The sequence below is a fragment of the Ambystoma mexicanum genome, chromosome 13 (assembly GCF_040938575.1).
Source record: "Ambystoma mexicanum isolate Mex_15411 chromosome 13, UKY_AmexF1_1, whole genome shotgun sequence".
Lineage (NCBI taxonomy): Eukaryota > Metazoa > Chordata > Amphibia > Caudata > Ambystomatidae > Ambystoma > Ambystoma mexicanum.
Window position 1 is genome coordinate 815168238 of NC_090938.1, and position 15426 is coordinate 815183663.

Sequence of the window (15426 nt, forward strand, 5' to 3'; positions counted from 1 at the left end):
GGGCAATACCCATCCCTGAGAGACAGAAGAGGCAGGAGGTTAAACCTAACCCCAGGAAGTGCAGGGTGATATCACCATGTGCCTCCAGTGCCGAGCAGGGGTAGCTATCTACCCCCGGGAAGCACAGGAAGTGCTGGGTGATATCACCATGTGCCTCCAGTGCCGAGCAGGGGCGGCCATCTACCCCAGGAAGCACATGAGGTGCTGGGTGATATCACCATGTGCCTCCAGTGCCGAGCACGGGTAGCTATCTACCCCCAGGAAGCACAGGAAGTGCTGGCTGATATCACATGTGCCTCCAGTGCTGAGCAGGGGTAGCTATCTACCCCCAGGAAGCGCTGGGTGATATCACCATGTGCCTCCAGTGCCGAGCAGGGGTAGCTATCTACCCCCAGGAAGCACAGGAAGTGCTCGCTGATATCACCCAGTGCCTCCAGTGCCGAACAGGCGTAGCTATCTACCCCCAGCAAGCGCTGGGTGATATCACCATGTGCCTCCAGTGGCGAGCAGGGGTAGCTATCTACCCCCAGGAAGCACAGGAAGTGCTGGGTGATATCACCATGCGCCTCCAGTGCTGTGCAGGGGTAGCTATCTACCCCTGCACAGCACTGGAGGCAGATGAAGAGATCTATTGACGATGGGCACTGTGAGGAGCCAGGAGTGAGATGCAGACACAGGGGAATCATGGTTTGGACCCAAAACCTTTATTAAAATAAAAAGGGGTTGAAAAATACCTCTATGTCCCTATTTTAAGAGCCATTTCCCTACCTACCATTTGCCTGACTAAAAAACTAAGGGTCTGTCAAAGGTCAGAATGTCCAAAGCAAAACGTCCTGTGTCCAAAGTACTATCCTGGCCCTCAAATTCTAAAAATCAACTCCAAGGTGAAAGGGAAAATGTCTTTGGCCTCGAGTAGTGTACAAATGTTCAAAAAGAAAATGTGTAACTTCAACACAAAGGTTCCAGAAGGAGAGAGTTCCTTGTTCCAGAGGGTGGTTCCCTGCACCTGGATTTCTCTTCACTTTGTTTTATACTTCAAAGGATAACAGTTGCTTAAGTTTCTCTCGATCAACAACACAACTGACACACAAAACAGTTTGGCTGTTAGTCTGTATCTTGGTAGGATACCTGGTGTACTCTCCTGCAAGGTTTTCACTCCTTTTCAATATGCTTTAACACAGCTTTTTGCTAGTCCTGATGGATCCTTCTCTGGACTGCCTTAGGTGATGTATTTTACACACTGCTCAACGTGACCTTGCCTGATATACTTCCTTCCCAGGATGTTCGCATATGAATACATTTGCAGCTTGCATCTGCCTGGTAGACTCTCCTGCCAGGGCATTTCTCTTGTGGCTTGAATCTGCCTGGTAGACTCTCTTGCCAGGGCCTTTCTCTTGTGACTTGAATCTGCATGATATTCTCTCCTGCCAAGGCTTTCCTCATATGTGCACTGTGCACACTTACAGATTTAATAGTCTCTCTTGTTTGTTCTGTTCTATCTTGACTCTGCCTGGTACACTATCCTGCCAGGGCATTCCTTATATGTAGTATACACTTACAAACTTGACAGTCTCTTATAGCTCCTTCATTCTGTCTCTAAGTAATATTGACTGGTTCGCTCTTTCTCATACACTTCATTTAATGTTATTTGCTTTCGGGAGGGTTTCCAACACGCCCCAGTGTCCCTGCTTCCCTTGGGTGGACTCACTGGCTCTTGATGGCGTATATAGGTTCTCCTGCAGTAAGCCTGTGGCTCATCAGCATTTTGTTTCCTCTCACCGCCTCTGCTTCACAGCTTCTGTGCCTCTCGGGACTCCCGCTCTTCCGTTCTGCATCTCTCCGGGCTACGGCGGTGTGGAGGTTGTCTTTCGTTACCTGCGAACGCCCTGAAGCTTCTCGTCTGCTTCTGGCATCCTCGCAGTGTGCCGTCCTCTGCAGTCAGCACCCCTCGTTTCCTTCGGTGAGCCAGTTGGCGCCACACACCTCAAACCAGCACTGCAGTCCCTAAGTCGACAGAGAGGACTAGAGCTCTCCAGCCAGCGTCTTCCTGTCAGCTGGTCTGCCAGTTTAAATCTCCCAGCAGCTTGCCTTTTCCTGCAACAACTAGAGCGCAGCTTGTGCTCTTGGCCTCCATTGATCTTCATTACTCAACTCATCTATTTCGTCCCAGTATTTTCGTATTTAGGAACAAGGTATTCAAGTTCTTGATGAAGTCTTGGAATGGAAGGGGGTGTCAGGTCTGTGTCCCACCCACCCTGTGCAGGCAGATCTGGGCGTATGGTTCATTTTGGAATGGAGGGAGGGGAGAGTCAGATTTGTGTCCCACCCGCCCTGTGCAGTTAGAACGGGGTGCACGGCTCATTAATGGAATGGAGGAAGGGGGGGGGTGTTGGATCTTTGTATCACCCACCCTGTGCAGTCAGAGCTGGGCGTACGGTACATTTTGGAATGGAGGGGTGGCGTTCCTTAGTAAAACTTTTTCCTGCAGTGAGAATTTAAGCAGACGCATTTATATACGGCCCTCAACATGGATTAGGTTTGCTCCCTGGATCTATTCGTGGGGTCCTCCTCTGCTGCCCTCACGTATGGCTTGCTTAAGTTTGTGTACATATGGGGGAGGGGCTGTCTGAGTTTTAAGAACTGCAATATCTCTAAGCACTCACCTCCACTGCTGTGGTGAACTGCAGCTCGTACAGGATGAAAGCCACAAGGTCCCCTCCACTGACTGCGCCAGATGTCACGAGGCACCCCCCGTAGTAGAGGATCCCCACCTTGAGGGCCAAGCCTGAGAACTGAGGGCAGAAATGAAAGGCAGGTCACAGCAGCAAATAAAACATCCTCTTTACAGTGGTTCTGAACCTAAAGTGGGATGGGGGATGTGCAAGCCCTCACCTCAAACAGGAGGGAAGACATGAGGGAATGCACACACGCGCCCAGCATGTCCTTGCCTGATATATATATATATATATATATCACACACACACACACACACACACACACACACACACACACACATATATATCACACACACACACACACACACCTCGCCTACCACTGACTTCTTGTAGACCGTTCCCATTTCGCTTTCTCACTTTGCCACTGCCAAACTCTTGCTTTCTACCCCCCGCCCCACCCTCTCTCACACAGATACATTGAACCCCCATGTGCAACAAGGATCTGGGAGATGAGCAAAGGGGGTAGCGTGGAAACTCCACTCATTAACATGAGCTGCATGCTGGGGGATATGGAAGGCATGAACCTTGGGTTCAGAGCTTGGGAAGGGAGGACTCTGGCCCACCTTTCACTTTCCTTGGCATGGTGGTTGGCAGGCTGTTTGAAACCACACTTCAACTTGCTCAAATGCTGTGCTCGGTGGTCAGCTGGGACGTCTGCCTGTCACGGCAGTGCCGGTCGGGGCAGGCATTGGCGCTCATCATGCGATTGGGCAGGGCCCACAATCCCTGGGTGTTTTTCCCCAGAGTCTCCCACAGGTCTCAAGATCCTTGCACACAGTGCACACAGCCACAGGACAAAATGAAATCCACCACACTGGCCCCCACTCACCAGGAATGTGCACATATCCAAGTTGTCATTAACGTAGACAGGGGGTGCGCTCCCATCCAGGCACCATTCCCTCAAATCTGGGGTTCACAAGGAATACACACACACATCCAGACAATTGCTAAACTGCAGGTGTTGCAAAGGACAGTGCACCCACCCAGAGCTTGCAGTTAGGTCCTACTGGTGGGTCTGGGGGGGAACTACACGGCATGAGCACGAGGCCAGCATCTGTGAACATCCTCCAGCTCATTACACTGCTAGTATATTGCACTGCTAGCATATAAGAAGTCAGCATAAGTGGATATCCTACAGCCCATTACACTGCTAGCATATAAGAAGTCAGCATAAGTGGATATACTACAGCCTGTTACACTGCTAGCATAAAGAAGTCGGCATAAGTGGATATACTACAGCCCGTTACACTGCTAGCATATAAGAAGTCAGCATAAGTGGATATACTACAGCCCGTTACACTGCTAGCATATAAGAGGTCGGCATAAGTGGATATACTACAGCCCGTTACACTGCTAGCATAGAAGAAGTCGGCATAAGTGGATATACTACAGCCCGTTACACTGCTAGCATAGAAGAAGTCGGCATAAGTGGATATACTACAGCCCGTTACACTGCTAGTATATAAGAGGTCGGCATAAGTGGATATATTACACCCATTACACTGCTAGCATATAAGAAGTCAGCATAAGTGGATATACTACAGCCCGTTACACTGCTAGCATATCAGAAGTCAGCATAAGTGGATATACTACAGCCTGTTACACTGCTAGCATATAAGAGGTCGGCATAAGTGGATATACTACAACCCATTACACTGCTAGCATATCAGAAGTCAGCATAAGTGGATATACTACAGCCCGTTACACTGCTAGCATAAAAGAAGTCAGCATAAGTGGATATACTACAGCCCGTTACACTGCTAGCATAGAAGAAGTCAACATAAGTGGATATACTACAGCCCGTTACACTGCTAGCATATAAGAAGTCGGCATAAGTGGATATACTACAGCCCGTTACACTGCTAGTATATAAGAAGTCGGCATAAGTGGATATACTACAGCCCATTACACTACTAGCATATAAGAAGTCAGCATAAGTGGATATACTAAAGCCCATTACACTGCTAGCATATAAGACGTCAGCATAAGTGGATATACTACAGCCCGCTACACTGCTAGCATATAAGAAGTCAGCATAAGTGGATATACTACAGCCCGTTACACTGCTAGCATATAAGAAGTCAGTATAAGTGGATATCCTACAGCCCGTTACACTGCTAGCACATAAGAAGTCAGCATAAGTGGATATACTACAGCCAGTTACACTGCTAGCATAGAAGAAGTCAGCATAAGTGGATATACTACAGCCCGTTACACTGCTAGCATAGAAGAAGTCAGCATAAGTGGATATACTACAGCCCGTTACACTGCTAGCATAGAAGAAGTCAGCATAAGTGGATATACTACAGCCCGTTACACTGCTAGCATAGAAGAAGTCAGCATAAGTGGATATACTACAGCCCGTTACACTGCTAGTATATAAGAAGTCAGCATAAGTGGATATCCTACAGCCCGTTACACTGCTAGTATATAAGAAGTCAGCATAAGTGGATATCCTACAGCCCGTTACACTGCTAGCACATAAGAAGTCAGCATAAGTGGATATACTACAACCCGTTACACTGCTAGCATATAAGAAGTCAGCATAAGTGGATATACTACAGCCCGTTACACTGCTAGCATATAAGAAGTCAGCATAAGTGGATATCCTACAGCCCATTACACTGCTAGCACATAAGAAGTCAGCATAAGTGGATATACTACAGCCAGTTACACTGCTAGCATATAAGAAGTCAGCATAAGTGGATATACTACAGCCCATTACGTCTGTGCTCCTTGTGTAGGACATGGGGAACACCCTACGCCTCATTGCTCTAGTGGTACTGTAGGAGACGGGGAACACCTTACACCTCATTGCTGTAGTGGTGCACAGGGAACGCTCAGCAGCCACTCACACTGTTGGTCCACATGACTCCTGCGTATGTTGCAGCCTCCATCTTGTTGAGTTGGTACGTCTCGTGCAGCTTCTCCGCATATCGCTTGGCTTCCCCGTCCTCATTGGCAAAGCTCCTCACCGTCTTCATGTTGGAGAATGTCTCCGATGCCACGTGATTGGCCTTCGACAGAGATTCCTGTACCTGCTTTGACAGATTCTGGGAGGGGGGAGAGAGAGAGCATTGCTGAGTAGGGGGTCAATAAGGAGAGGTGCAGTTTTGTTGAGCTAGTACAAGGTTTTCTTGCTGCTTTTCCTATGCCAAAGATCACATCCTTCATGACCAGAACTGTCCCTTCTGACACCCTCCAGCTTCCCCTCCCAGCGCCCCATATCCCCATTGAGGACCCCTCTTCGACGCACCTTGCTGGTCCAGACCAGTCCTTCATATGACATTGCCCCTGTGCCCTGTAAAGTCTACATTGCATCCTTAGGGGAATGGCTGAAACTCGTACCCACATCTTCATGAAGGGAGCTCCTCATCCACCAGGCACTTTACTGAGCGTGCTCCACGCGGCACATGCCTCCAAGTGCAATGGCCACACTCAGCTGCACATCACAACAATACACACTGCTGTGGATGCAACACCCTCAACTTCACATCCCCCCATATTCTCTCCTGAACACCACCAACCTCCAAGGAAACATCCTTCTGAAGCTCAGTTCCCTCATCAGTCACCCTGCTCATCCAAGCAGCATCCTCGTCCCAAATTATTTATTTATTTAATGTTTGCTTTTTAGGCGATTATACAATAAGAATACACTGTTTCAAAGCACCCACAGGGCAGGGAGGGAGAGTGGGTAATACATTATAACATTATAAAACAATATTTAAGAGCAGAGGGGGAAGAGGGAGGGGGACACACCTATTATGCCTTGTGAGTATTCATAACATGCAAGTGCAGAGTGGAAGAGGAAAAAGGGGTAAGTGATGGGGAAGAGGAAAAAGGGGTAAGTGATGGGGAGTCCGAGCCCATGTGAAGTGCGAGGAATGTTGAGTGCTACACGGCCTGGGACCCAGGAAGTGTAAATGCGAGTCTCCAAAGCAGAGGGAGTGCAGATGCAAGTGCTGTGGAAAGACAGGAGCTGGGAAGAATTGGTTTGGGAGTTCAAGGCCCCAAAGATGCATAAGGGGCAAGGACACCGATTCATCAACTGTGGGATTGGCAGAGGAGAGAAGGAGGGAAGGAGGAGGAAAAGAGGAAAGTCTTGAGGAGCTTCCGGAATTTGAGAAGATCCTGCTCAAGGCGCAGGGGGAGGCTATACCAACAGAGGGAGCCCGCAGAGGAAAGTGAGCGGCCCCCTGTCCTCTGTTTAGCAAAACGCTTCACACACAAAGAGTTGGTGCCAGAGGAACATAGTGGTCTAGAGGGAGAGTATTTATTAAGATAGAACTGAAGGTCGTGTGGTCCCCGGGCCCAGACAACCTTGTGGATGATGCAGATGTGTTTGAATTTAATCCTTGCAGCAACCAGGAGCCAGTGAAGACTTTAGTTCAGGAGAGATGCGGTCCCTGGGCTTAAGGTCAAGGATAAGTCTCGCTGGCCTATTCTATTTTCGTTCCATTCTTTCAGGAGGTTACATGATACATATGGGTATTTGTTCTTCTATCAGTGATCAATGTAAACTTCCTTCCCAGCAGATATCTGAGATAGAGGACTGCCCATGTGATGGCAAGGGCCTCTAATTCTAATACAGAATCGTTCCTTTCTCTGGGGAATGGTTTACGACTGGCAAATAGGATGGGATGCTCTAGACCATCATGCACTTGGGATAATACTGCTGCTAATCCTGTCAGGGAGGAATCCGTCTGTAAGGTGAATTCCTTGGAGAAGTCTGCCCCTTTTAGTACGGGGTTTTGACATAGGGTCAGCTTTAGGTTATTATAACAGATGTCGTCTTCCTCAGTCCAGCAAACGTTCAGAGTCTTTGCGATTTTTAGCTTATCAGTCAATCTGGATGTTTTGTCAGAGAACCTGGGGATAAACTTACGGTAATACGCGATTAACCCCAAGAATGAGGGAATAGCTCTCTTTGTCTTAAGTGTGGGAGCATCTAGAGCAGTTTTTACCTTTCCTCGCTGTGGCTGTACACTGCCATTCCCAACAAAGAAGCCTAGATATTTCACTGCTGATTGAGTTAATTTGCAATTCTTTGGATTGGCAATCAGTCCGGCTTGTCGGAGTGGCCTCATGATAGTGTAACGATGGGAGAGATGGTCTTCCCAGGTCAGGCTATAAATGACAATGTTGTCAATGTAAGCCCCACAGAAATCAGAGTAGGGTTGGAGTATCTTATCCGTAAATCATTGAAAAGTTGCTGGGGCCCCATGTAAGCCGAAAGGAGGACTTTAAACTGGAATAGCCCTATTAGGGTCGAACAAGCCATATTTTCTTTATTAGGTCCATGTACCGGGAACCTGCCAATACCCTTGTTAGGTCCCGGGTTGATAAGAATACCGCAATACCCAGCTTGTCTATCAAATCATCGATTTGAAGCATGGGATAAGCATCAAAGGCGGAGATGCCTTTTACTAGCCTGCAAAATATGCAAAACTGTCAGGTTTGGTTACCAAAACAACAGGGGAGGACCACAGGATTGAAGAGGGTTCCATGACATTGGATTTTAGCATGTTCTTAACCTCCTCAATCACTATTTTCTTTCGAGCCTCTGGAATTCTGTAGGGCGTTAGATGTACTACCTTCCTTTTGGACCCTAACAGGTTTTTCACTAAATACATCATTGAAAGCACAAATGAGATCGTCCAATCTCTCTGTTTATCCTTAGATAAGTCTTGGGGAATGAGGTCTAGGTTATCAATCTCTTCCGATATCAGACAGGATAGCACGGAAGATGTGGAGGCCGCTGTATTTTCGTTCCATTCTTTCAGGAGGTTATATGATACATATGGGTATTTGTTCTTCTATCAGGTTGGGCAACCCTATTGGTACAGGTACCGGTTTGTTCTATCATCACATAAGGTCCGTGCGATTTGAAAGAAGTTTATTCTCTGAGGTGGGTAAGAGAACAAACACTTTCTGACCCACTGAAAATTAGCAGAGGTTCACTCTCCAACATAGACCTGTTTTTGTTGGGTTTGAACTTTCTCCACATGAGTATGAACTAGAGTTCTAACTAGCTTCATGTGTTCTCGTAATCGGGTAGCTGTCTGGGACAAGGGTATTGGTGCTTCTCAAGTTTTCCTGAGCATGTCTAAGGCATCGCTGGGTTCTCTACCGTACAGTAGTTCAAAGGGAGGGAATCCAGTAAATGCTGGAGGAGTTTTCCTCACTGCAAACAGGGCCCATGGGATCATGCAGTCCCAATCCTTTCCATCCTCATCTAGTAACTTTCACAGGATTGTCTTGAGGGTCTTATTAAATCTCTCCACCAATCCGTCTGTCTAGGGTTGTAAACTGAAGTTCTCAATGTAGTAATGTGTAGTAATTCCTTTATTTCAGCTTAGCTTCCTTATGAAATTCGTTCCCTGATCAGTTAACGTTTCCTTGGGAAAGCCAACCCTAGAAAAGAAGGGTAACAAATGCTTTAGGATCTGCCGAGTGGTGCTATTTCTCATAGGGAAGGCTTCTGGGTAACGGGTGGCATATTCTACAACTACAAGAATACATTTATTACCCTAGAGATTTCCAAGGGTCCTATAATGTCCATCCCTATTCTAGAGAAAGGAATTTCTATTATGGGCAGAGGGTTTAACAGGGCAGGTAAAGGAATTTGTGAACTGGTCTTTTGACATATTTCACATGTCTGAACATGCATACCTGGCCAATAGAATTTCCCACTTAACCAGGCCTTCTACAGTCGTTTCTCTCCTATATAGGAGTCCTTGTTTCAGAAAGAAAATAGGGCTACCTTTTCCTTGGCCTTCTCCTTCGGGAATTAATTGCAAGAATGCCTCTATGAGTATTGGATAACTTCACTATACGAAGGCTAAGTCAGGAAGGATGGACGGTTCATCGTTCCTTGTGGAGCTGATGTTAAGCTCCTTGTCAACCTCTCCAAAACCCAAGTCACCCCTCTCAGTTTCCTCCATTTGCTTTTCCTCCTCAAAGCGGGGAACTCGAGCCCTTTCAAGTATTCCCTGGGCGATTTTATCCCCAGGTTGTATTATAAAAGGGTTTTCGCTATGATTTTGTAGAAGAACTTTCATGTCTCCCCTAAAGTCTAGATCTATAACTCCTGCCAGGACATCCAGAGCAGATTTCCATGCCAAACCACATTTTGGGGCTAATCTAATACAGCAACCAGATGGGGGTATTAGGACTAAGTCAGTGGGAATTAACCCTCTCTTCCCAGGAGGGATGGTAGTTTCCTTAATGCTACATATATCAAAGCCAATGGATTCCTTAGTGGCAACAGAGGTGTCTGAGGCTCAGTAGCTACGCTTCTGATGTTTCAGGGTTCCTCAATTTGTTTCAATTGAGTTGCATCCCACTTCTGACACCACATGTAAGGGAGGCATGGTATCACAAGTGAAGACTGAGAAACCTGAGGGTATTCCCGCAGCAAAACCTTGAAAATCCCAAGTGGTCAGTACACGGCCATTGTTGTTGGATCCAGTTCCTGGAGGTGGACAAGCAGGGGAGTATCACCTGGGTAGGGGAACCCGGGGTTATGCTTGGGGGAATACCCCAGGTGAGATGCGGTACCATCACAGGGAGGATGGTGAGGGGAACCAAGTCCCTGAGGCTTTTATAAGCTATTCCCACTCATCATCTCTTCCATCCATTGAATCTCCCTTACCCAAAAGTTAAAAACAACAACCCATTCACATCCGATACATACCCTAGGAGCACAACCCCAATTAGGATTAAAAATGCCTCTCTCAGAATCCTTGCGTTACTGTTCCCCATCTGCACACTCACAGTCATTCTTCTTCCTGTCCCTCTGACTGCTTTCTTCCACACTCCCAACCTACTTGGGGAAAAATACCACAGCTCCCACAATCCCTCTCGTTTATTTCACAGCCCCAGCTAGTCCCATTTGCCCAACAAACCCTATCAATCCCGTCCCACTGATTGTCATTTTCCGAACAGCAAATACACTATGACAGGACACTACCATTCCCACAATCCCCTCTGTTCTGTTCTCCATCCCGGTCATTCTCGTCCATTTAACAAAACCTACCCTTCCAAGAGCACCCCAAACCCAAATGCGAAGGCTATATTTCCATGCATCACCTCTTGCCCTTCCGACTCTGTAGGATGTTTGGAAACTCTACCAACCGCCTTTTCCGATACTCCAACCCCTTCCTTTTCCGACATGAACACTGGTTTACAGTCTTGTAATGTTAAACCTGTGTACCTGACATGCCCCAACCAGAGGGTCAGGCAACTGACTCAAATCACACACACCTGACGGCTCTTCCTTTTCCCACAGGGATAAAAGGTGAAGCAAGAGAGCGCAGTATGAGCAAGGCAAGCACGGCAGACAGCACGACAAGACGGCTAAACAGGCACAGCTATTCAAGCGAAGGAGAAAGGCGGCAGGAATCAAGAGGGTGGCAAGAGGAGAGGTGACCTTGCCCTATTCATACCAGGCCTGTAGAACCTTTGTGGAAGAGAGCCTAAGACCATGAACAATAGCACAAGTGTCCTGCAGCAGATGTCAACGGTACACATGGCAAGCATATGCCGATAAGCAAGAGCGAGGGACGTTCCCGCGCCCGTTCTACCGACCTTGACTCCAGAGAAGACAAAAAAACAAGCGGTTCATCACAGTTGGTGAGTCGAGGAGAGAACTGATAAGAACTGGTCTGTGTTGAGTGAGAATCACAAAGTGGCAAGTTTTGAAACAAAGCTGATGAACTTTGAATGAACTGTTAAAAGTGTGATTGGGAGACCAGCTGTAGAGGGAAACTGGCACCACGTAGGTGCTAACTCAAGAGACTCTAGTCGAGCCCCAGAGGAGAGAAACTAAAAATACCAGAAGGCTGTAGGAGGGCCTGCAAAATAGGAGGTCAACGTGGTCATACAGAGGGTCAAGCAAAATCCCTGTACAATCGAAAGACTTTGATCTATAAGCAGTGTGAGAGAACGGGAAGTGAATCCCACAGCAAGAGTAAACATTGAGAAATCAAGGGAACTGAATCCCGCTAAAGGCAAGATGGGTCCGAGCCCGACCGAGGGAGATCCAGGGGTGAAGTCATCACCCAAGCAAAAGACATTGAGAAAATGAGGGAGGAGAAATCCTGCAAAAGGCAAGAGGGGTTCGAGCCTGACCGAGGGAGATCTAGGGGTGAAGCCATCACCCAAAATTGATTTATATAGGAACTATAATATATTTTTGAAGTACGATACTTAAAGGGTCACTACCCAGTAGAGGGAGACCCAGGAGTGAAACAATCACCTTACTTGAATGTGGTTATAAACAATTGAGAAGGGTCAGCATCCAGAAGAGAGTGGCCCAGGGGTGAAGCCAACACCCTACATGAAACTGTGATAAACAATTGAGAACGGTCAACACCCAGAAGAGGGGGGCCCAGGGGTGAACAATGATCACCCCAAGCAAGATAAGGGAACAAACTTGCATTTGGTTAAAGAAACTTTTGTTTTTGTTATTTGAACAAGTCATGCCCGGAGGCAAGAGACTTTCAAAGGAAATGAGACTTGGCATCGACGCGCCCAAGAACCATCTTCGGAACTGTCGTCTCGTGCTGGAGAAGCCAGAGACTGTACTGTGCTCTAAGCTCCAATCTTACCCCGTACACAAAATGTGGGGAAGGGAGACCCAGCCTACTGCATCCTTACATATTCTTTAAGAAGACTTCTTTCTTTTCTGGATAACTAGCCCACATCCCTTTTTGTATTAGTTGTGAGGTTTGGCTATAGATTTCTTAGTATAGGTCCTTTTATTTTGACACAACGGCACCAGGACTGCCTTATATTCCTTTGATGGTCGATGCTTGCTCCCATCTTAGATATAGGTTTAGATTAGGCATTTTTCCAACCTGCATACAGCATTCATTGTTCAATAAACACCTATGAACTGTGATTGCTTGTGTCTGTCTTGTTGTCACCATGAGTTTCTCACAAGACAGACACAAGATATGCACTGTTCAAGGGTGTTTATTGAACAACAGGGGTTGTAAAAACTCCTGTCTGGCTCTATATCTAAAGATTGGAGCACGCTCTACCATCAAATAAAAATAAAACAGTCCCAGTCACGTCAGTCAAAACAAAATGGCCTATACTAAATAAACCTATTGCCTGCCCTTCTGCTACTACAGTAAATGGGTGCATGGGAAAAGGTATATGTAAAGAAAAACAGTGTTCAAAATAATATGTTGGGGTGGCTGAGCAACCAAATTCCCTTCAACAGGTTTTTTAGCACGGGACACAGTGGCAGCCTCGGGTCTTTAGAACACACTGTGGCTGTTTTGGCACGAGGATGCAGCTCAGGAGACAGACCAGGACCTTCCATGAAAAAGCCTCTTGTTCGCACCAAGTCTCTTATTCGCAGGATGTCTTGGACTTCTTTAACACAAAAGAAAAGCTCCTTCTAAATTCAATACAGTCACATTTCTTCAGGATTTCTCAGGGTTCACAATTCACAATAGTTCTCCCTCGGCCGGGCTCAGACCATCCACTTGCAATGTTATCATCGTTCGTTACAGGCCTCCCTCTGTCAGCCTCGGACCTTCTAGTCATACTTTCAAATGTGCAAGGGGTTTTACAAAAACCTCCGCAGGATCACTTTGATCGCAGTTTATTCTTCCCTTCAACCATTCAGGATTTCAAAGTTAATTACTTGACGAGGTTATTTCCTACTTTCACTTTCCATCTCATTACAGTATATGTTAAACAGAGACCTTCGTTTGGGCACTTTCACTATGCCGGACCACTCTGTTATTTGGTATCACTCGTTACTTGCATGCTTGACAGTTCATCAATGCTTTTGATGGTTTAATCATATCTTGCCTTCACTTGCGTCTTTCCAGTAAACCTGCATCCTTCATTCTCATGATAAACTGTTGCAGTTTGCAATCTTAGCTTCAATACAAGCTGGTTTTGCACGGCTTTCTCTAACTCAGCAGCTGTGTTGATTTCTGAGTTTGCGTCTTTGGTTTGGGAGCCAAAGAGGATACCATGGCGGCTGCTTGATCTCCCCCACTCAGCCATTAATCCGGGAGTGCAGCGTGTATCTTTTACACACAATGCTGGATTCAATATTCTCTGTCGTTGGGTTTGCATATGCAGTTCTCCAGTTTCCTGGGAGGTAACGATCACCTGCCGAGACGCCCAAGGGCTCCACACTTCTTGTTCCTGGCTCTCGGTCTGCTGTCTGTCTCCACCTGCTTTGCTGCTGCCCTGGAAGAACAGCTCCTTCGTGTGATGTGCCTCGCTCAGAGTGTTTTCCCGTGCTCCACCTTTTATCCATGTGGGGAAAGTCCATAGGAATGGATACATGCAGGTGGGGAAGACAACAGCATGCCCCTACGCAAGGGTGCCTATCCCTAGGCAGCGTATGGTACAACGGCCAATCTAATAGGGATAGGATAGGAGAGAAACTGTCCCTCACTTAACCAAATGTATGAATACCCCAGCCTGCATTGATGCTTATTTTACAGCATGAAGAGTTTTTTCTAAAATAGAGCAACCAACAAAAACAACACACAACTCTTGCGTTTCCTGGTGCGACAGGACTGGTTATTAGATCACTGTCAGACACAGCTAAATAGCTTGCATGAGCATTTAAATAACCATGGGTTAGGGGGGTAGATGAAAACTCGGAATATCCTGAAGAGTAGGATGGTATAGAGGTGTTAAGGTGGGTATATCACGTATCACCATTCAGTGTCCCAACCGCACTCCCAAGGACCCCTCACCCAGGTGATCCTCCCGCAGGGGACCACCCCCAGGCTCAGGATCCAATGGCGATGGCTGTGCCCTGGCCAACGGAGTAAGAGATCCTCTGGGACTAGACAGTGAGACACCCTCTGGTTTCTCTCACCTGGGTTGGAAGGGTGAGCAGGGCACCATTCCCTGGTTTTGGAAGGGTGAGCAGGGCACTATACCACTGGGTGGGGGACCAGGGCACATAATCTCTGGATGTGGACTAGAGAGCAGGGGTCTGTATCCCTGGGTGTGGAGTAGAGAGTAGGGGTCTGTATCCCTGGGTGTGGAAGGGTGAACAGGACACTATACCACTGGGAGAGGGACCAGGGTGCATAATCTCTGGGTGTGGACTAGAGAGCAGGGATCTATATCCCTGGGTTAGGAAGGGTGAGCAGGGCACTATACCGCTGGGAGGGGGACCAGAGTGCATTATCTCTGGATGTGGACTAGAGAGCAGGGATCTATATCCCCGAGTGTGGAAGGGTGAGCAGGACCCTATACTGCTGGGAGAGGGACCAGGGTGTATAATCTCTGGGTGTGGACTAGAGAGCAGGGGTCTATATCCCTGGGTGTGGACTAGAGAGCAGGGGTCAATATCCCCGGGTGTGGAGTAGAGAGCAGGGGTCAATATCCCCGGGTGTGGATGGGTGAGCAGGGCACTATACCCCTGGGAGGGAGAGGGACCAGGGTGCATTATCTCTGGATGTGGACTAGAGAGCAGGGATCTATATCCCTGGGTTAGGAAGGGTGAGCAGGGCACTATACCCCTGGGAGGGAGAGGGACCAGGGTGCATTATCTCTGGGTGTGGACTAGAGAGCAGGGGTCTATATCCCTGGGTGTGGAAGGGTGAGCAGGGCACTATACCCCTGGGAGGGAGAGGGACCAGGGTGCATTATCTCTGGGTGTGGACTAGAGAGCAGGGGTCTATATCCCTGGGTGTGG

At 47.5% G+C, this 15426-nt stretch overlaps 1 protein-coding gene across 4 annotated transcripts in view; it reads right to left on the minus strand.

Annotated features, from left to right (window-relative positions):
- LOC138522056 (antigen peptide transporter 1-like) overlaps positions 1-15426 on the minus strand; it is a 129764-nt gene that overhangs the window by 75963 nt on the left and 38375 nt on the right. For 3 of the 4 annotated variants that reach the window (XM_069635288.1, XM_069635286.1, XM_069635287.1), the window contains exons 6-7: positions 5591-5788; positions 2664-2792 (exon numbers count right to left, since the gene is read on the minus strand). In XM_069635288.1, coding sequence (XP_069491389.1) covers positions 2664-2792; positions 5591-5788 — 327 coding nt within the window. The remainder of the gene's footprint in view (positions 1-2663; positions 2793-5590; positions 5789-15426) is intronic. The other variant, XM_069635289.1, reaches the window with a different exon arrangement.